Genomic DNA, 24,686 nt, shown 5'->3' on the forward strand with positions numbered 1-24,686 from the left:
AGATGTACCAAAGGGTTTTTGGAAATTCGACCTATAAGTGTACGAAAAGTTACTAAATTTGGTACCAATTGTATATTTTGAGTGGATATAGCTACAATGTTCATATTTGGTATGGAAATCAAGGTTGGAAAGTGGTGTTAATAAAAGGAAATGATTTTGGAAGTTCGTACTTATGTGTACGAGTAGTACTAAATGGTACTAAATTTGGTACAATTTGGATTTGGGTGAACGGATAGAGCTGAAAACCTGAAATTTGGAATTTAGATTACCGTTGAAGCGTACGATTGAGATATTGGTGTACTTTTGGAAATTCATACTTATGTGTACGAAAAGTACTAAATGGTACCAAATTTGGTACAATTTGGATTTAGATAGACATGGAAACCTGAAATTTGGAATTAAGATTACTGATGGAGTGAAGGATTGAGGTAGTTTTGGAAATTCTTACTTATGGGTTCGAAAAGTAGTAAACGGTACTAAATTTGGTACAAATTGGATTTGGGTGAACGAATAGAGCTGGAATCCTGAAATTTTGAATTTAATTACTTTTGGAATGTAGGATTGAGTTAGTTTTGGAAATTTATACTTATGGGTACGGAAAGTACTAAATGGTACTAAATTTGGTACAATTTAAATTTAGTTCAACGGATAGAGTTGGAATCCTGAAATTTCGAATTAAGGTTACTGATGGAGTGTAGAATTGAGGTAGTTTTGGAAATTTATACTTATGGGTACGGAAAGTACTAAATGGTACTAAATTTGGTACAATTTAAATTTAGTTCAACGGATAGACTTGGAATCCTGAAATTTCGAATTAAGGTTACTGATGGAGTGTAGAATTGAGGTAGTTTTGGAAATTCATACTTATGGGAACGGAAAGTACTAAAGGCACTAAATTTGGTACAATTTATATTTGGGTGAACGGATAGAGTTGGAATCCTGAAATTTCGAATTAAGGTTACTGTTGGAGTGTAGGATTGAGGCAGTTTTGGAAATTCGTACTTATGGGTACGAAACGTACTAAATTTGGTACAATTGGGATGTGAGTGAACGCATAGAGATGGAAACTGAAATTTGGAATCCGGAAATTATAATAAATAATAAATAGTAAATAATAAATAATAAATAATAAATAATAAATAATAAATAATAAATAATAAATAATAAATAATAAATAATAAATAATAAATAATAAATAATAAATAATAAATAATAAATAATAAATAATAAATAATAAATAATAAATAATAAATAATAAATAATAAATAATAAATAATAAATAATAAATAATAAATAATAAATAATAAATAATAAATAATAAATAATAAATAATAAATAATAAATAATAAATAATAAATAATAAATAATAAATAATAAATAATAAATAATAAATAATAAATAATAAATAATAAATAATAAATAATAAATAATAAATAATAAATAATAAATAATAAATAATAAATAATAAATAATAAATAATAAATAATAAATAATAAATAATAAATAATAAATAATAAATAATAAATAATAAATAATAAATAATAAATAATAAATAATAAATAATAAATAATAAATAATAAATAATAAATAATAAATAATAAATAATAAATAATAAATAATAAATAATAAATAATAAATAATAAATAATAAATAATAAATAATAAATAATAAATAATAAATAATAAATAATAAATAATAAATAATAAATAATAAATAATAAATAATAAATAATAAATAATAAATAATAAATAATAAATAATAAATAATAAATAATAAATAATAAATAATAAATAATAAATAATAAATAATAAATAATAAATAATAAATAATAAATAATAAATAATAAATAATAAATAATAAATAATAAATAATAAATAATAAATAATAAATAATAAATAATAAATAATAAATAATAAATAATAAATAATAAATAATAAATAATAAATAATAAATAATAAATAATAAATAATAAATAATAAATAATAAATAATAAATAATAAATAATAAATAATAAATAATAAATAATAAATAATAAATAATAAATAATAAATAATAAATAATAAATAATAAATAATAAATAATAAATAATAAATAATAAATAATAAATAATAAATAATAAATAATAAATAATAAATAATAAATAATAAATAATAAATAATAAATAATAAATAATAAATAATAAATAATAAATAATAAATAATAAATAATAAATAATAAATAATAAATAATAAATAATAAATAATAAATAATAAATAATAAATAATAAATAATAAATAATAAATAATAAATAATAAATAATAAATAATAAATAATAAATAATAAATAATAAATAATAAATAATAAATAATAAATAATAAATAATAAATAATAAATAATAAATAATAAATAATAAATAATAAATAATAAATAATAAATAATAAATAATAAATAATAAATAATAAATAATAAATAATAAATAATAAATAATAAATAATAAATAATAAATAATAAATAATAAATAATAAATAATAAATAATAAATAATAAATAATAAATAATAAATAATAAATAATAAATAATAAATAATAAATAATAAATAATAAATAATAAATAATAAATAATAAATAATAAATAATAAATAATAAATAATAAATAATAAATAATAAATAATAAATAATAAATAATAAATAATAAATAATAAATAATAAATAATAAATAATAAATAATAAATAATAAATAATAAATAATAAATAATAAATAATAAATAATAAATAATAAATAATAAATAATAAATAATAAATAATAAATAATAAATAATAAATAATAAATAATAAATAATAAATAATAAATAATAAATAATAAATAATAAATAATAAATAATAAATAATAAATAATAAATAATAAATAATAAATAATAAATAATAAATAATAAATAATAAATAATAAATAATAAATAATAAATAATAAATAATAAATAATAAATAATAAATAATAAATAATAAATAATAAATAATAAATAATAAATAATAAATAATAAATAATAAATAATAAATAATAAATAATAAATAATAAATAATAAATAATAAATAATAAATAATAAATAATAAATAATAAATAATAAATAATAAATAATAAATAATAAATAATAAATAATAAATAATAAATAATAAATAATAAATAATAAATAATAAATAATAAATAATAAATAATAAATAATAAATAATAAATAATAAATAATAAATAATAAATAATAAATAATAAATAATAAATAATAAATAATAAATAATAAATAATAAATAATAAATAATAAATAATAAATAATAAATAATAAATAATAAATAATAAATAATAAATAATAAATAATAAATAATAAATAATAAATAATCTATATATATAAAAGAGCTTAGTGATGAGTGAGTGAGTGAGTGAGTGAGTGACTGACATATCATCGCCCAGACGAAACCGCTGAAGCTAGAAAGCTGAAATTTTGACTGTGGGTTGCTGTCGGTGTGTAGGGGTGAGATAAGGCTGGGTTTTTGGAAATTCGACCTAGAAGGGTACGAAAAGTACGAAAAGGTACTAAATATGGTACCCTTTGTATTAGGCAAACGGGAAGAGCTAGAATTCTGAAATTTGGAATGGGGGTAACTGATGGAGAGTTAGAAAGATGTACCAAAGGGTTTTTGGAAATTCGACCTATAAGTGTACGAAAAGTTACTAAATTTGGTACCAATTGTATATTTTGAGTGGATATAGCTACAATGTTCATATTTGGTATGGAAATCAAGGTTGGAAAGTGGTGTTAATAAAAGGAAATGATTTTGGAAGTTCGTACTTATGTGTACGAGTAGTACTAAATGGTACTAAATTTGGTACAATTTGGATTTGGGTGAACGGATAGAGCTGAAAACCTGAAATTTGGAATTTAGATTACCGTTGAAGCGTACGATTGAGATATTGGTGTACTTTTGGAAATTCATACTTATGTGTACGAAAAGTACTAAATGGTACCAAATTTGGTACAATTTGGATTTAGATAGACATGGAAACCTGAAATTTGGAATTAAGATTACTGATGGAGTGAAGGATTGAGGTAGTTTTGGAAATTCTTACTTATGGGTTCGAAAAGTAGTAAACGGTACTAAATTTGGTACAAATTGGATTTGGGTGAACGAATAGAGCTGGAATCCTGAAATTTTGAATTTAATTACTTTTGGAATGTAGGATTGAGTTAGTTTTGGAAATTTATACTTATGGGTACGGAAAGTACTAAATGGTACTAAATTTGGTACAATTTAAATTTAGTTCAACGGATAGAGTTGGAATCCTGAAATTTCGAATTAAGGTTACTGATGGAGTGTAGAATTGAGGTAGTTTTGGAAATTTATACTTATGGGTACGGAAAGTACTAAATGGTACTAAATTTGGTACAATTTAAATTTAGTTCAACGGATAGACTTGGAATCCTGAAATTTCGAATTAAGGTTACTGATGGAGTGTAGAATTGAGGTAGTTTTGGAAATTCATACTTATGGGAACGGAAAGTACTAAAGGCACTAAATTTGGTACAATTTATATTTGGGTGAACGGATAGAGTTGGAATCCTGAAATTTCGAATTAAGGTTACTGTTGGAGTGTAGGATTGAGGCAGTTTTGGAAATTCGTACTTATGGGTACGAAACGTACTAAATTTGGTACAATTGGGATGTGAGTGAACGCATAGAGATGGAAACTGAAATTTGGAATCCGGAAATTATAATAAATAATAAATAATAAATAATAAATAATAAGTAATAAATAATAAATAATAAATAATAAATAATAAATAATAAATAATAAATAATAAATAATAAATAATAAATAATAAATAATAAATTATAAATAATAAATAATAAATAATAAATAATAAATAATAAATAATAAATAATAAATAATAAATAATAAATAATAAATAATAAATAATAAATAATAAATAATAAATAATAAATAATAAATAATAAATAATAAATAATAAATAATAAATAATAAATAATAAATAATAAATAATAAATAATAAATAATAAATAATAAATAATAAATAATAAATAATAAATAATAAATAATAAATAATAAATAATAAATAATAAATAATAAATAATAAATAATAAATAATAAATAATAAATAATAAATAATAAATAATAAATAATAAATAATAAATAATAAATAATAAATAATAAATAATAAATAATAAATAATAAATAATAAATAATAAATAATAAATAATAAATAATAAATAATAAATAATAAATAATAAATAATAAATAATAAATAATAAATAATAAATAATAAATAATAAATAATAAATAATAAATAATAAATAATAAATAATAAATAATAAATAATAAATAATAAATAATAAATAATAAATAATAAATAATAAATAATAAATAATAAATAATAAATAATAAATAATAAATAATAAATAATAAATAATAAATAATAAATAATAAATAATAAATAATAAATAATAAATAATAAATAATAAATAATAAATAATAAATAATAAATAATAAATAATAAATAATAAATAATAAATAATAAATAATAAATAATAAATAATAAATAATAAATAATAAATAATAAATAATAAATAATAAATAATAAATAATAAATAATAAATAATAAATAATAAATAATAAATAATAAATAATAAATAATAAATAATAAATAATAAATAATAAATAATAAATAATAAATAATAAATAATAAATAATAAATAATAAATAATAAATAATAAATAATAAATAATAAATAATAAATAATAAATAATAAATAATAAATAATAAATAATAAATAATAAATAATAAATAATAAATAATAAATAATAAATAATAAATAATAAATAATAAATAATAAATAATAAATAATAAATAATAAATAATAAATAATAAATAATAAATAATAAATAATAAATAATAAATAATAAATAATAAATAATAAATAATAAATAATAAATAATAAATAATAAATAATAAATAATAAATAATAAATAATAAATAATAAATAATAAATAATAAATAATAAATAATAAATAATAAATAATAAATAATAAATAATAAATAATAAATAATAAATAATAAATAATAAATAATAAATAATCTATATATATAAAAGAGCTTAGTGATGAGTGAGTGAGTGAGTGAGTGAGTGAGTGACTGACATATCATCGCCCAGACGAAACCGCTGAAGCTAGAAAGCTGAAATTTTGACTGTGGGTTTCTGTCGGTGTGTAGGGGTGAGATAAGGCTGGGTTTTTGGAAATTCGACCTAGAAGGGTACGAAAAGTACGAAAAGGTACTAAATATGGTACCCTTTGTATTAGGCAAACGGGAAGAGCTAGAATTCTGAAATTTGGAATGGGGGTAACTGATGGAGAGTTAGAAAGATGTACCAAAGGGTTTTTGGAAATTCGAACTATAAGTGTACGAAAAGTTACTAAATTTGGTACCAATTGTATATTTTGAGCGGATAAAGCTACAATGTTCATATTTGGTATGGAAATCAAGGTTGGAAAGTGGTGTTAATAAAAGGAAATGATTTTGGAAGTTCGTACTTATGTGTACGAGTAGTACTAAATGGTACTAAATTTGGTACAATTTGGATTTGGGTGAACGGATAGAGCTGAAAACCTGAAATTTGGAATTTAGATTACCGTTGAAGCGTACGATTGAGATATGGGTGTACTTTTGGAAATTCATACTTATGTGTACGAAAAGTACTAAATGGTACCAAATTTGGTACAATTTGGATTTAGATAGACATGGAAACCTGAAATTTGGAATTAAGATTACTGATGGAGTGAAGGATTGAGGTAGTTTTGGAAATTCTTACTTATGGGTACGAAAAGTAGTAAACGGTACTAAATTTGGTACAAATTGGATTTGGGTGAACGAATAGAGCTGGAATCCTGAAATTTGGAATTTAATTACTTTTGGAGTGTAGTATTGAGTTAGTTTTGGAAATTTATGCTTATGGGTACGGAAAGTACTAAATGGTACTAAATTTGGTACAATTAAATTTAGTTCAACGGATCGAGTTGGAATCCTGAAATTTCGAATTAAGGTTACTGATGGAGTGTAGAATTGAGGTAGTTTTGGAAATTCATACTTATGGGAACGGAAAGTACTAAAGGCACTAAATTTGGTACAATTTATATTTGGGTGAACGGATAGAGTTGGAATCCTGAAATTTCGAATTAAGGTTACTGTTGGAGTGTAGGATTGAGGCAGTTTTGGAAATTCGTAGTTATGGGTACGAAACGTACTAAATTTGGTACAATTTGGATGTGAGTGAACGCATAGAGATGGAAAACTGAAATTTGGAATAATTATAATCTATATATATAAAAGAGCTTAGTGAGTGAGTGAGTGAGTGAGTGACTGACATATCATCGCCCAGACGAAACCGCTGAAGCTAGAAAGCTGAAATTTTGACTGTGGGTTGCTGTCGGTGTGTAGGGGTGAGATAAGGCTGGGTTTTTGGAAATTCCACCTAGAAGGGTACGAAAAGTACTAAAAGGTACTAAATATGGTACCCTTTGTATTAGGCAAACGGGAAGAGCTAGAATTCTGAAATTTGGAATGAGGGTAACTGATGGAGATTTAGAAAGATGTACCAAAGGGTTTTTGGAAATTCGACTTACAAGTGTACGAAAAGTTACTAAATTTGGTACCAATTGTATATTTTGAGCGGATATAGCTACAATCTTCATATTTGGTATGGCAATTAAGGTTGGGAAGTGGTGTTGATATAAGGAAATGATTGTGGAAGTTCGTACTTATGTGTACGAGTAGTACTAAATGGTACTAAATTTGGTACAATTTGGATTTGGGTGAACGGATAGAGCTGAAAACCTGAAATTTGAAATTTAGATTACCGTTGAAGTGTACGATTGAGTATGGGGGTAGTTTTGGAAATTCGTACTTATGTGTACGAAAAGTACTAAATGGTACCAAATTTGGTACAATTTGGATTTAGATAGACATGGAAACCTGAAATTTGGAATTAAGATTACTGGTGGAGTGAAGGATTGAGGTAGTTTTGAAATTCTTACTTATGGGTACGAAAAGTAGTAAACGGTACTAAATTTGGTACAAATGGGATTTGGTTGAACGTATAAAGCTGGAATCCTGAAATTTGGAATTTAATTACTTTTGGAGTGTAGGATTGAGTTAGTCTTGGAAATTCGTACTTATGGGTACGGAAAGTACTAAATGGTACTAAATTTGGTACAATTTAAATTTAGTTGAACGGATAGAGTTGGAATCCTGAAATTTCGAATTAAGATTACTGATAGAGTGTATGGTTGAGGTAGTTATGGAAATTCATACTTATGAGTACGGAAAGTACTAAATGTACTAAATTTGGTACAATTTATATTTGGGTGAACGGATAAAGTTGGAATCCTGAAATTTCGATTTAAGGTTACTGTTGGAGTGTAGGATTGAGGAAGTTTTGGAAATTCGTACTTATGGGTACGAAAAGTACTAAATTTGGTACAATTTGGATTTGGGGGAACGAATAGAGCTGGGATCCTGAAATTTGGAATTAAGATTACTGTTGGACTTAGTCTTGGAAATTTGTACTTATGGGTACGGAAAGTACTAAATGGTACTTAATTTGGTACAATTTAAATTTAGGTGGACGGAAAGAGCTGTAATCCTGAAATTTAGAATTAAGATTACTTATGGAGTGTAGGATTGAGGTAGTTTCGGAAATTCGTACTTATGGATACGGAAAGTACTAAATAGTACTAAATTTGGTACAATTTATATTTGGGTGAACGGGTACAGCTAGAATCCTGAAATTTCGAGTTAAGGTTACTGTTGGAGTGTAGGACTGAAGAAGTTTTGGAAATTCGTACTTATGGGTACGATAAATACTAAATTTGGTTCAATTTGGATTTTGAGGAACGAATAGAGCTGGAATCCTGAAATTTGGAATTAAGGATACTGTTGGAAACGGAAAGTACTAAATGGTACTAAGTTTGGTACATTTGGGATTTGGGTGAACAGATAGAGGTGGAATCCTGAAATTTATGATAAAGTTTACTTATGGAGTGTAGGATTGAGGTAGTTTTTGTAGGATTGAGGTAGTTTGGTAGTTTTGAATTTGGGGAACGAATAGAGCTGGAATCCTGAAATTTCGAGTTAAGGTTACTGTTGGAGTGTGGGATTGAGGAAGTTTTGGAAATTCGTATTTATGGGTACGAAAAGTAATAAATGGTACTAAATTTGGTACAATTTAGATTTGGGAGGACGGATAGAGGTGGAATCCTGAAACTCGCAATTACTGTTGGAGATAGTTATTGAAATTAGTGCTTGAAAATTACAAAATTGCAATAAATTTAATATTGGGCTAAAGAATAGAAGTGAAATTCTGATATATTATTGATTTGTCAGGTTAATTGTTAGAGGTGTTCTGATATATTATTGATTTGTCAGGTTAATTGTTAGAGGTGGTCGTACAATAAGTGTACTAGAAGTATTAAGTAATACTAAATATTGAAACACTGGCATTGGGTGAATCGATAATTGAAATTTGTTATGATGATAACTGTTGAGATTGGATCAGAATGTTTATTTAAATCCGCCTTTAAATGTATGAAAGGTTTCTACATGTAATACCATTGACATTGGGTGAACAAGTAGAGCTAAAACTGTAACATTTGAGCTAAGGTCCTGGATTTTAAAAATTGTACTGAATAACACGAATTCGGTTTCTAAATAATGTACTGAAATCAAGAAGTCAAACGTACCTATTCAACAAAATTGTTTTTACCATTGTTGTCTATTCTAAACGTTATAGTAAGTTCATTTGAAAAGGTAGATCTATGCGGCTAATGTTTTATAAGAAGGTTTTTACATCCTGAGAAAAAAAAAGGCCTAAAATAAAATGTCTCAAAAATTAACTGTTATATAGGGTAACATCTTCTGTAGTGCGATTCTCTAACACATTTTTTGAGTTACCGACAAAAATCGGTAAATTAGAACGCAAAATTATGAATGAAAAGTTCAAATAAAAGTTGACAACACTTGTACTATCGGTAGAACTTTACGACTGCTTTTTATTCATCGCTAACTTACCGAAAAATATCGGTAATAACCGAAATTATAAGCATTTTAATCTTACCGACAATTGTCGGTAACTCTAAAAATGTGTTAGAGAATCGAACTACTGAATAATGGTTTTCTACATTTGATATCACAAATTCCAAAAATCGGTTGGAAAATGTGGATAAAATTTTAAAATACCCATACCGTTCTAATAAAACATGGACTGAAATTTAAAATGTAGGCCGCTGTTGAAATGTAGAGGTTTTTTTTAAATTCGAACAAAACGTGTACGAGCAGTACTTGAAAGAAATCAAAATTTTCTGTTTTCTCCATATTAAATATTGTTTATTTGTATATTATTCCTTTACCGCTTACGAAGTAGCGGGCATTTTGCTAGTAAATAAATAAATAAATAAATAAATAAATAAATAAATAAATAAATAAATAAATAAATAAATAAATAAATAAATAAATAAATAAATAAATAAATAAATAAATAAATAAATAAATAAATAAATAAATAAATAAATAAATAAATAAATAAATAAATAAATAAATAAATAAATAAATAAATAAATAAATAAATAAATAAATAAATAAATAAATAAATAAATAAATAAATAAATAAATAAATAAATAAATAAATAAATAAATAAATAAATAAATAAATAAATAAATAAATAAATAAATAAATAAATAAATAAATAAATAAATAAATAAATAAATAAATAAATAAATAAATAAATAAATAAATAAATAAATAAATAAATAAATATGGCATATTTTTGTACTTGATCTAAGTTTGGATAAAATATTACGAGAACCAATTTTGGATCAAATCGGTTGAAATTGTTAAAATTAAGGCTACTTAGGTTCCAATGCCTCTAGGGCCGATAGCATAGATAGCATTTGCCAATTGAGCCGGGGCTGTTAACCAAAAGCAACATCCTGTCCTTCTCTCGTTTTGTAAATATTATATTATTATGAAAAATAATTACACATACATACAAAGGTATGTATGTACATTGTACAACAACTTTGAAAATAAAATTCTTTAAAACATTTGGCACATGAGATCGGGTGGGATCTGTCGTTGGGAAATCTCTCATACTCACACACATATGTACATATGTATATATTTTCGAAATAATGTATTAAATGTAAATTTCTCAATTGTAAACAATACAAATGCGCATGCTCATTGAGAAAACAAATACGGAAGCAACGATAACGCAATTAAATAATGAAAAGTGTGATCAAAACAAAAAGTTGAAAACATATGTTTTATACATGCATACATACTACATTGACCATCTGCAGATGGTTGATGGAATGTACATTAGGGTTATAACCAATTGACGCGTCGAATGCATTCCATTTTGTAATGCATTGATTTTATTTTTAGTGAAAGAATCTTTGAAATTAGTACAATATGCTTGTAATGTACAATATGAGTCGAGAGTACAAATATTTGGTCTGTTCCAGTACTGCCAGAATCTATTAATTTTTACTATGTATTTTTTTTCCGATAACATAAAGGAAAAATTTTATGGTAGATATTTAATAGGAACACCAACATGTCTTGTATAAAAGTACTACTGGTTTTTTATGGAAGTCATGTGTAACTTACTGTAGTGGGATTCTCTAACTAAATTTGCCGTTACCGATACCTGTGGAAAATTTCATTTGGAGATGAAAGACGTAAGAATCCAAAAGGAAATGTTCGCCATAGGTCAAGCTTCTGAGATATGGCGCGATGAAATTGTTTTCCCTATAATACTTGGGAAAATAGTTCCATATCTCTGTTTGGAGTTGTTGTAGCTTCGTATTGAGGTGACATGTCTTCAGTCAAATCTATGGCGAATCTTTTCAGAAGTTTGACCTATGGCAATACTGTCCTTCCGGGTTCATCATATTATCTTCATTGACATTCATCGCCAAAATTTTTTTCACATCAGATATCACTTGGAACTGATCACAGCATTGCATATAAGAAAATACAAAACGAAAAATTAGTCCGATCCTACGATAAGGGTTGAAGTAGGGAAATTAATATAGAGATGTGCCTCCAAACAAACTGTTAAATTCAAGTTTTTATTACTATAATTTTTGGGATGAGGTGTTTTTGAACTATCATTATCCACCATAAATTATAAATATTCAAATCAGATTTCAACCATTTCGGAATGATAATGTGGTTAAAACATTCAAAATGCCGAAAATCGGTCGGTACCGTTCTATGTGGGCTATGTCGAAACGTGGATCTACATCCAGAATTCGCTGTAGTTGTATACCCTATCGAATACTAAAGACCAAATGTTTGTCATTTTTGTTGGATAATGTGGCAAAAATCTTCAAAATATCGATAATCCGGATGTACCGTTCTATGGGGGGCTATATCAAAACGTGAACCAGTACCAACAATTAACTGTGGAAATATTTTATATCCCCGACGAAGACTAAATGCCAAATTTCAGCTATTTCAGTTGGCAGAATTCTTAAAAATACCGAAAATCCAGAGGTACCGTTCTATGGGCTCGGTGCACCTAAACTACATTTAAATGAAAGGACCTTACATCTGGAAAGTTTTTGCGGATTCTGAAACTACAATATTCATAGATAAGAAAATAAAAAAATTGCCGGAGGGATTTTTAAATAAATCGCTGTCAAATGTCTTATAATTAGGGTATTTTAGGTTTTCAGGATTTTGATTGGAAATTTCTAGCCTTTTCGAAATGAGACTAAAGAAAATGTTGTAGAGAATTTTCACTGCTAGAACATTTTATACTCTTCGTTGCGAGTTCTGAACTTTCGCCCAAGAAATTGTGACTATAGGTCCATGTTTTGATATAGTTACCTATCCTAAATCGAAATAATTAAACTTTTCGTCAGAAAGCCATATTACTTTACCGAAATGGCTGAAATTAGGTACTTAGTCTTCGTTGAGGGTATAAAACTTTTAACTTGAAATTTGTTGGTATTGGTCTACGCCTTCATATAGCCCCCATAGAACGGTATCTCCCGATTTTCGGCATTTTGAAGGTTTTAGCCTCATTGTCACACCGAAGTGGCTGAAATTTGGTATTTAGTCTTTTTTGGGGCTACAAAACTTTCCCCCAGAAATTTATCGGTATCGGTGCACGTTTTGATGTAACCCCCAATTTTCGGTATTTTGAAGGTTTTAGACTAAGTATAACACCGAAATGGCTGAAAGTTCGAACTTAGTATTCGTTGAGGGTATAAAACGTTCCACTTGAAATTTGTCGGTATAGGTCCATGTCATGTGTTTATATAGCTCCCATAGAAGGGCCCCTCTCAATTTTCGGTATTTTGAAAGTTATACCCCCATTATTACAACTTTCCTTTTGTTACATTTTGGATTTAACGAACAGATTTATAGCTTTCCTGATACCATAATGTTAAAAGTGAACATTAAATTTGATGAAGGTAATTTGTACCAATGATTTTTAATGTGAAATTTATATTTTAAAGCCACCAAATTCCTCTATTTTGCCTTTTAAAATCTAACCTTTAGCAAAAGGAAAGATGTAATAATGGCCCTTAGCCACATTATTCAACGGGAATAACTGAAATTTGGTATTTAGTCTTGGCTGGAGTTACAAAACTTTCCTCCAGAAATTTATCGGTACAGGTGGACGTTTTATACAGCCTCCATAGAATAGTGTTCCCGATGTTGTTAACTATCCAAATCCAGAATATCCAGGTATTGCCCAATTTTTTGTATATCGCTCAATTCCGAAAATTGTAAATATTGGTCCATGTTTTGGAAAGAACAAAGATATCGCCCCATATGAGCTTTCATAAACGAAATGAAACAAATTGTTCCTATTCACTTCAAAACAGTTCGTGGTGGAGGGTATAAAGCCCGGCCGAACTTAACTCCGTTCTTACTTGTTTTATTCTGTTTCAATACCTGCAATTTTTTGGTCGCATCAAACCGCGTTTTTGGCCTAAGCGTACTCAGCACAGTTTGACATACGACCATATGTTGGGTTGTTTACAGTGGCTTGATTGTGACACCTCCAAAACATGGTTTTTGGACGCTTTTACAGCATCTTCTGTTGACGAAAATCGTTGACAACGCCTTATTTTCTTGATGTGCTGCAATCAAATGAAGTCATTGGATCCCAATTCAGGGTTGTACGGCGAATGATTTGAATGGTTTCATTCGATGTGAGAGAGCTCGCATTGTCGTGATGCAGAACGATTCGTCTTCTCTTGTTCGCTTTTCGAAATTATGAGTAAACAAGCTACTCTTTCGGCAAATTGTCATACAATTTTAGTTGTTTGTTTTCAATATTGTAATTCTTCATATCTTCAACTCTGAGACCAATGCACAGAGGGGAAACATAGGCCTAAAGTTGCTCAAAACTCAAAATATGAAAATCGTTTTTTTATGAAAAAATTTTGATAAACGGCAACCAGACTCTTTTCTACATTTGCTATAACCATCCTCGACTTTGTAAGATTAACCAATCCAATGCAGCAGTCGATTGAACTCAGCCATACTGAAAACAAAAAGTAAATTTTCGAAAACTAAGAAATTAGGTGAACATTAAAGTGACATTATTTTCGCGAAAATTTATATTTTTCAAGATTTATTGTTTTTGTACAGTCTCCGAACAAGATTAGCATTTAAAATTTTTAGATTGATTTTACATCTTTGCTCTTTAATAATGGTGATACATATCCTCTTTATGAAAATTTTTTATGATAATTTTTAAGATTACTATAATTTCAATAGTGAAAAAGTCTATTTCCCCGTCGTTTCCCGACCATAGTTTCTTCTAATGTTTTATGCGCTTGAGTCTCAAATATCAGATTCAATAATAAAAAATTGCGCATATTTGCGCCATTCCGAAAAAATCTAATTTTTCTCAACTTAAATATGAAATATTTTTATATGGAATTGCAAGGTTTACTCACACTAAATGTTGATCTGCCTTATAACCGGGGCTCTTATTTATCAGACTAAACCAACACCTATCAAATATGTTTGCATTATTCAGAAACATTCACGGCTTTTCTCATGTGAATTGAGAAAAATTTAATTTAAGTAAGTTTCAAAAAATAAAATTTGGAATGAAATATATGTATATGGGACTATATATACATCTGTACCGATTTGTTTGAAAATTGGTTCAATGTTTTTTTTGGCTAGTTCAGGATGCATGTGTCAAATTTTAGTGATTTTGGTGCATTTTTATCTCATATCAGATGCGAATATATATGGAAGCTGCATCCAAATCTGGACCGATTTTCATTATTTTCTATAGGATTAATTCTTGTACAGAAGATATGCTTTGTGCAAAATTGTATATCAATCGGACTATAAATGAGCTTTCTAAAGCTTTTGATCAACTTTTAACACAAATTTCCCCTCTGTGCAATGTTCCAAAATTTCGATATTGGCTTTAATGTACTAATGTTTTCTAAGTTATACAAATGTTTCCATAATCTAATCTATTTCCGAGAGTGGAACAGACAATTCTTTGTTTCGTTTATCTGAGTGAGGGCAAAACTGTAAAAGTTTTCGATTTACGAGGTTGTTGTCTGAGATATTGAGAAGCCGGTCATATGTTAGTTACATGCGATATTGTATGCGATATTTATTGTGATTTGGACAATGAATATGCAAATTAATTATTATTACATACATACAGATAACATAAAAAAGAGTAAGAGAATACCACTACTAGTCTGTGGGCACCCAGTTGTTCGGGTAACTAGGGAATAACTAGCAATTTTGCTGGCTACTGGTAAACACCCCTAGTTACCGCCCAATCTACTCGCAATGTTATAGACTGGTGAATTTAACATGGGAATGTCATAGGAAGGGGTCTATTGCCCCCTCACTGCATTACCAGTAACCAGGCAATTCGATAGTCTTGGAAAATCAATTGTCCCTTCATTGCATTACCAGTAACCAGGTAATTGGATAGTCTTGGGAAACTTAATTGTCCCTTCATTGCATTACCAGTAACCAGTTAAAAAATTATAGCCAAAATCACTAGTATGTTTTGATCAGTTAAATGGGTAAATGCTTAACGTGTAACGTATCAGTTTAAAAAATATAATTATAACAGTTAACCTGTATATGCGCTAACCACGCTTTATTTAATTACATGACGTGTATATACATACATATATTACAAAGGACAATTTAATGTTAATCATTTGATTCTTGTAATTGAAACTTGTATGTGAATCCATGAACTAGAACTGTATGTTTGGTCCTGGGAATGTTCATCTCAAGTGTCCTTCAGATAATTCAGTAGTACCTGAAATAAAATGTACAAAATAATGAGATAATAAAAAAATCTATTGTCCCAAAAATATCGATACTTCCAAATATTCTTCTGTTCTCCACATTTGATGTATCTTCATTTAACAACAACTTTTTGCACATCAACGCATCAAAATACGTCTTTTATAAATTCAGAAAAAAATTAAATTAAATTGACATTTTTTCTATTTTGTTTTCAAAAAGAGAAACAATAATTTTTGAAAGAGATTACAAGAGAGAAACATTGTTGATTACACTATCCATCGGTAGTCTATAAAATAGTCAATATATTACACTCCGCATTACCAGTAACTAGTGAATTGACAGGGTAGGCATAGAAGCCCATTTCCAGTGACAAAAGCAGGCTATAGGCTATTTTGTGTGTCATTTTTGGGTGTAAAGTAACTAGGATCAATGAGTAACTAGTTACATAACTATGTCAAAGTAGACAATTGCTATTTCTTGAACAACTGGGCAATAACAAATTCTAATTGACATATGACAACACTGTAAAATATATATGTATATTGCATTGCATCTTCCAATAATTTACATTCAATATTTCTCTTTTATATTTCAGCACACACACCTATATATATATGAGTTAGGAACGGGTTGTCGTTTGATTAAATGCATCATTTATATCCATCATTGAAAGGAGATCAGCTATGTCCTTTGGGCTTCCATCCACAGACAAGATATCCCACAAGATGTAAACGTTGTTTTCGCGATTACAAAGAGCATGGTGGACGAAGAGGAATCGAAGATGTAGCTGCATCATCGCCAAATCTTTCCGATGGTCTGAATTCTAGGTACATACTATAGCAACGTTCACTAACAATACAATGGATGAGAATTAACTTTAAACTAATTTTTTAAGGCCTTCATCACGAACATGGACTTCAACGCAAAATTTATCATCCTTAAATGGCAGTAACAATGATATTGGTATGACAGAAAAACCAGCGAAGAAGTTTCTTCTCCTAATAACAAAAATCATTTAAAATAGATTTTTCCAAATTTACTAACAAAAAAGTATATTTTCTTTTGTTTTGGCATGTTTGATTTATTTTGGTAGTATTTGGCGCGCACACATAGATTTTATAAAGTAATTGTTTGTTGCACAGTGGGACAATTTTAGAAAAAAGTAACCTGTTCTAATTGTTCTTAGGCATAAGCTCGAATTTTGACACTATTTGGGTGTGATACATAAGATTTGGGTAATCCGAAGACCTACTAATTATCTCATTTTTTCATTACAACAGGTTTTTGAATTAACAACTTTAATATATGAATAACTAAAAATTCATAAATTTTCCTTTTTTCTGAAACTGTTCACGGCTCTGTGCTCTTTGTGTCTTTTCAAATTAACTGACATTCATTAATTTTTTTCTCGTACATTTTCTATGCATAATCGCATTACTTGTGATATGCGGCCATCAATGTTATCACCAACATCATCACTACGATTAATTTTTGAATTTTTACTACCAATGCAACTTATTTTACTACTGCTACTACTACTACCATCACCACTACTACTATTACATACTACTTTGCGTCATAACTTCATGTTTTACACGGTTCCATATGTGGTTGTATGCGTGTGGTGGGTACGCGCTCTCACTCGCTCAAACACTCAAACATATTATTTAACTGGAATTTGTGTTATTGGCCGCCACAACTACGGATGTTTTGTGTCCTTTTTGCGTCCGTGAAACCATCGTTTTGGCTCGCTAAATGGATGTTTTGACTCGGCCATGTCGTAATTTAACAATTTTAAAATGGTTTGATTGGTGACTAATGACAAATATTGAAATTTACCACAAATAATACCACAATTGCACATTATGGCCAACCGCAATTTACTCACACACGCACACTCATGAATACGTAACGTAATGTTTGGTGCAACGCATGCATGCATTTTCAACTGTGCGAATGTTTACTCAACAAAAGTTGTACACTTCAATGTAGAGCTGAAGAAACGGCCGCAATCATGGGCCTCCACCCCCGACATCGACGAGGTTGATGACAAGGCAAGGGCCACGCCCCGTTCTAGTGGAAAGCCAACAGCAGCTGATGATAATGATGTCAACGTTACCATCAAATTGCCCGTGCCTCAGAGACGCCACACTACAACATTGGATCTCAAGGAGGTAAGTTATTTTGGGGGCTCAGAACATACAAATAAAGATTTTTTTACATTTGTCTTCATATCTCATTGCAGGTGGAAAATTCCTTATTACAAAGTTCATCGCTGACCCCATCATCATCTTCGAAAAATATTCCCGAGGAATTAATCATTTTATCCACCGATAGTTTGGCGGAGAGGGTAAGGAAAATGAATTTATTGAAGAAACAGAGGAGTCAGAATTCTCGAGAATCAAGTCGTGAAAGGTCTGTACCACGAAAGAATGAAGGGTAAGTAGTAGTGTAAAGGGGGAACTAACAAATTTATTTTACAATTTTTTCATAGGGAGAGCATTAATGAAAATGGAGATTCCAAAACACCACCAGACCGACCTGAACGTACAAAGTCTTTGTCTTCAGCAATAAGTAGTAGCAGTAGCAGCACCAATAAGGATACACCAAAAAATGCTGCACTGCCTCCAAAGAAGGTTTCCTCTACATCCAGTTCAACTGCAACATCAACAAGGCCAACATCGGCTCCTGCTGGTGATACGAAATCTGTTTTACCGCCAATACCTGCCAAAGCTACTCCAACTAACTGAAGACCACATCATCATCCGCGTCGTCGTCATCATCAACCACAACATCTACATCCACTTCTGCAGGAACAACAGCAACAGCATCATCGTCGTCATCTTCATCTTCGGCAGCTCGCAGAAAGGAAGCCGATCGACAGAAAACTGCTCAGGATGTTGCATTTATGCTCAATATAAAAGAGAATAGTTCTCTAGGCAAAAAACCCAGCAACGACAACATGTCAATGATGACAGAAAGTCCGGAGATTCACGATACCCAGGAAGAGTTAAAGAACCTACGCAAAGAACTGGATGCTATGAAGCAACGAGCAGAAAAGGCTGAACGAGAAAAAAGCGACATTTTGCTTAGACGTCTGGCTTCAATGGACATGGCTCCAAATCGCACTGCCGCCTCTGAAGCTCTAATGCTGCAGCAAAAAGTCAACGAACTAAAGGAGCAACTCGAAAAAATTACGGAGGAAAAACGAAAACTAAATACCCGCATGAAGGAATTGGAGAACAATCCAAAGAGCGCCGAAAATGAGTTACGTCGAAAATTGCAGGCTGCCGAACAAATATGTGAAGAGCTAATGGAAGAAAATCAAGAAGCTAAAAAGGAAATAATGAATTTGCAGGCGGAAATGGATGAACTGCAGGACACATTTCGTGAGGATGATATTAAGGCAAAGACCAATCTGCAAAAGGATCTTGAGAAAACAACGAAAAATTGTCGCATATTGAGTTTTAAGTTGAAAAAATGCGAACGAAAGATTGAAACTTTGGAATTGGAGCGTCAAAATAGTGGTAATACAGAACTACAGGCTAGAATTAAGCAGTTGGAAGATGAATTACGTTTCTCACAGGGAACTATCGAAGAAATTGCAGGTAGGAATTGTGATCGATGTATTTAAGTAATCAGTAGTGCTAACTCATTTTGTCATTAAAATTCGACCAATTTTATATAAACTTTTCATTCATAATTTCCCGTTTTGATTTTAGCGACTTTTGTCGCACTACAAACAGCCGTTGTTATAATTGTTTTCGTTTCTTTGCTTCCAGTCTGAAGCCGAAGAATTACGAAACCCTGGCAAGAAAAAGCCTCCTATGTTGGGAGTTTTGGGAAAATCAACTTCTGCTGACGCTAGGTTTACCAGAGAGTCATTAACTAGAGGTGGATCACAAGAAGATCCCCAACAACTAATGAGAGATTTACAAGACTCAGTCGAAAGGGAATCGGATCTGAAGGATCAATTGAAATTCGCTGAAGAAGAAGTAAGTTTATTGATATTATACTAAAATATGAAATGCACATGAAATTCATATTGAAATACATAATAACGAATACAGATTAAAATGTTGGCAATATCATAATATTGAGGATATAATAAACGTTTCGTTTGTAACACAACGAAATATTCGTAGGAGACCCTATATAGCACGTATGGGGAATTCTGAGTCAAATCGGACACTTTTGCAACAAGTGGTTTTTGATTTCCTTTATTTTTTGCTGTGTTTGTGCTGCTCATCAGCAAAACATTTCAGTATATTTTTAGATTTTTTGTGACTAACGGTTCCAGAGATATCGCGCCTTGAAAAAGTCGAATTCTGTAAAATTTACATGCAAAGAAATACTCATAACATCTTTAACCCTTTGTGGCCCGACGTGCCTGTGGGCAATTTTGCATGTTTGTGTATGCGTATTTCCCACACCATTTGAGATATTTATATATACTAAATGGGTGTCGATAGGTTGATTTCAGATAAAATGGAAATTACCTTTAAATCAATGGCTAGATTGTCGAAGTTATGCTTGTTTAAGTATAAGTAGTCGAGTAAAATTTTGGTCAAATTAAATGAATTGAATTATTGCAGGCAACATTTTTTGAAAAATCTTACTGAGATGTTTATCTAATAAAATGAAGAAACAAACATTCAATTTACAATGTTGCCCACAGCAACATTTGGTAACTCCCTGACCGCGTGGAATTGATAATATTTTTTTTCGCAGAGGACTTATTTTTGCGACTATATATATGAAATATACTTTTATCTCTACGGAAAAAATTAGGGTTTCAAAGGGTTAATATTAATTAGTTCAAATAGAAAAAATCTTTTTGTGTATTTTCTGTATTTTATCAGCTGTCTAATAAAAAATAGAAAACAAATTTCGACTAGGGGCATGGGCGCAATTTTCGCGATGTAATATTTTAAATCAATTTTTATCAATGATTGTACTCTTCGATTTTTTGAAATTTTTATTAAACTACGATTAATTACAAAAATTTTAAATCCTATTTGGTAGTGAGATTTGAGTTGTTACTATTTTTTCGTATTTGGTTTTTGTTTAAATTTGTCAATAAAGTTTTTTCTATATACCAATGTGCAAAATGTTTTATTTTACCAAAAAAATAAAAAAGTGATTTTATTAACATTTGTTTTGTTGTTTTATTTAGAAATTCAGCTTGAACATCTTAAAAACATCTTAAAATGGTTTAGCATTTATTGTATCAGCATTAGTGGACACTACTAAATGAAATTTTTTGTTGCCCGCGATAAGTTTAGCCATTTAATATCTCAAATTGAAATCCTCCTTCGTATCTTCTGGAGAAAATATTACTTTAGTATTTGGCAGATTACACTGTGCAACAAAATGGAGCTCAAAGTCTGGGGGGTGGAAAATTCCTATTGGAGATGAAAGCCCTTGGTGAGTATATACAGAACCCCGAAGGACAGATTCGCCGTGAGTCGAAATTTCGCGATATGGCGTGATGAATATTTTGCTGGAGACCCTAAAAGCCATCTGGAATCAACGTTATATCATTGTTCGCTGTTTTTTAAGCTTATATTGAAGATGACATGTCTTCAGTCAAATCGAATGGGGATTATTTTCGTAGAGCATTTCGACCTTCTAGCTCGCTTCCTTCAATGTCCTTTTCGTCCTTTATTTTAAGAGCCGCTATAAGAGTACCACAAGATGACGTTTTTCAGCTTCGAAATGTTCTGCAAAAATGTCGGCCAGAAAATTTTAGGTACGGGTCTCATTGACAACAAATCGATGTTGTCGCGTTTTCGTGGTCGTTTTGTGCATTTATCCTGTTTTTGTTCAGAAAATCTCCAATAGGAATTTTCCACCCCCCAGACTTTGAGCTCCATTTTGTTGCACAGTGTAATCTGCCAAATACTAAAGTAATATTTTCTCCAGAAGATACGAAGGAGGATTTCAATTTGAGATATTAAATGGCTAAACTTATCGCGGGCAACAAAAAATTTCATTTAGTAGTGTCCACTAATGCTGATACAATAAATGCTAAACCATTTTAAGATGTTTTTAAGATGTTCAAGCTGAATTTCTAAATAAAACAACAAAACAAATGTTAATAAAATCACTTTTTTATTTTTTTGGTAAAATAAAACATTTTGCACATTGGTGTCTCGGAAGTTTTTGAGATGTTTAAGATACATTTCTAAATAAAACAACAAAACAAATGTTAAAAAATGTAATTTTTTTGATAAAATAACAAATGTTTCACAGTGGTATAAAGAAAAAAGTATTGACAAATTTTAAAAAATAAAGAAAAAATAATAATTATTCGAATCTTACTACCAAATAGGACTTAAAATGTTTGTAATTATGATAATTGAAGAGAGCAATCATTGATAAAAATTGACTTTAATAGTAAATAGCGAAAATTTTACCCAAGGCCACTGTGCAAAGTTTTTTTTTTTCATTTTTTATTAGATATGTAGCTTATAAGAAACAAGAATACAATAAAATTTGTCTATGAATTATCCCAATTTGAATATATATCTCAAAAATGGTAAAACCAACGAACATATCATAAAGGACAATCTTGTGGAGAATTTTCATTGCTACAACATTTTCTTTCTTTAATCTCATTTCGATAGGACTTTCAGTTTCCAAGCAGAATAGTGAAAACTCAAAAATACCCTAAAAATGTGAACTTTGGCCGCGATATATGAAAAATGCGCTCCGGCGATTTTTTTTTTGCTTTTTGATTTTTCTCATCTATGAACATTGTAGTTTCAGAATCCGCAAAAATTTCCTAGGTGTAAGCTTCTTTCATTTAATGTTGGTTCAAGAGCACCGTGTATGTTAAGCCTGAACATGAATACCATTTTATGAACATATTTCTCACATAGATTTTCCTTAATTTCCTAGCCATATGCTCGGATGTTGTTGGGATGTTTTGTATGCACATACGATGCTCTACTGGACTGGAATGGAATATTGCTATATTTTAACATTGTTTATACCCTACACCACACCGTGGTAAGGTGTATTGTCTTTGTGCATTTGTATGTACGTAACGCACAAAAGGAAACGAGATAGACCCATAGTTCCTTCTAGGCATACCCAGCAAAAAGTTTGCCTCCAAAGATGCAGTTAAATCATATGTACAAGTGATTTGGAAGTGCATCAAATTATGCATTTTCACTCATGATTTTTACAAGAGCGTGACTGCTGAAAGTTGCACTCCATTAGCACTGCATTTTCACTAACCATTGGAATAGTTAACCTTTGGAATCGCATTTTAACTAAACCTTTGGGTAGAATAGGATGCAGTCCTATCCATTCAAAGCACGCGTTTTGATGCAGTGCTTTGGATGGAGTCTAAAGGTATTCCTCGGAATCTGTTTTTATGCAGTACAAAGATGTAATAAAAATGCAAGCCATTCCGAAATATCCCAAAATAAATAAAAAGAATTTATTATTTGTGTAAAACAAAAATATGACGAACTTTATTACATTGACATAAATTATGAAATTTCTTCATTAAATTCAATCGCAAGTGTTGGTGTGGTAACAGTGTTTTGTATTATGTGATTGTATTTTCTTTCTTCTGCCTAATCTGGCTCCGCGTCAATCTCCAGTTCCAGGAACGTGGCTGCTATGATGGGATGTAACCACAATTCCACTCGAGTAAGTTGAGTAGGTTTGGCAGGGCTTTTGAAAATGTGCCTCTTGTGTTGTGCGGGGCTGTGTAGCATGCAGGGCAGATGTTTTGCACAGTGCCGTCGATCCTTGCCCAATATGAGTTTTTACGGCTGCACTTTCCCGGGCGTAGTTGAGCCAAAACTACTCTGGTTTGTCGTGGCAGCTGACGCTTCTCAGCTACCATCTGCAACTGCGGTCGTATGAATGTTGTTCTAGATCAAGATTCTCCTTGATCTGCCTGATCACCACCATATGGTGATTAGGATGGCTCTTACCGGGCAGGTAATGCAACGAAAGCATGTGATTGTGACGCTGTTCTGGAAGAATATTTGCATCATTATGTAGAAGGCCCACTGTAGTCATGAGGAGGCACCCTGTTGCGGTTCTCAGGGCGGCATTCGGAAGTGTACATACTTATGTTTGTACATATCGCAACTGTGTTTGTTTCCTCCGCTCTCCATTTAATACCAGCTGTTCTGTTTTTTATTGGTATGTTAAAGGCGTTTCCATATAGTCTTCCCATCAGTTAAAATTTCGACAAGTTCTCCAACAGCACTCCATTAAAAAATTTTCTTCTCATAAATTACCGCAAAAATTTTCGCAAATTATTTTACTTTATAACAAATTTCAGCAAATATGAT

At 28.9% G+C, this 24,686-nt stretch overlaps 1 protein-coding gene across 1 annotated transcript in view; it reads left to right on the plus strand.

Annotated features, from left to right (window-relative positions):
* LOC141394312 (uncharacterized) overlaps nt 1–24,686 on the plus strand; it is a 78,432-nt gene that overhangs the window by 39,717 nt on the left and 14,029 nt on the right. Inside the window, 8 exon segments of the mRNA XM_073968543.1 lie at nt 16,961–17,192; nt 17,261–17,328; nt 18,340–18,539; nt 18,611–18,804; nt 18,860–19,025; nt 19,118–19,948; nt 19,950–19,973; nt 20,148–20,360. Coding sequence (XP_073824644.1) covers nt 17,011–17,192; nt 17,261–17,328; nt 18,340–18,539; nt 18,611–18,804; nt 18,860–19,025; nt 19,118–19,948; nt 19,950–19,973; nt 20,148–20,360 — 1,878 coding nt within the window. The 5' untranslated portion in view covers nt 16,961–17,010.

This window comes from Musca autumnalis, unplaced genomic scaffold, assembly GCF_047663935.1.
Source record: "Musca autumnalis isolate F117 unplaced genomic scaffold, ASM4766393v1 scaffold_2, whole genome shotgun sequence".
In the NCBI taxonomy this organism is placed as follows: domain Eukaryota; kingdom Metazoa; phylum Arthropoda; class Insecta; order Diptera; family Muscidae; genus Musca; species Musca autumnalis.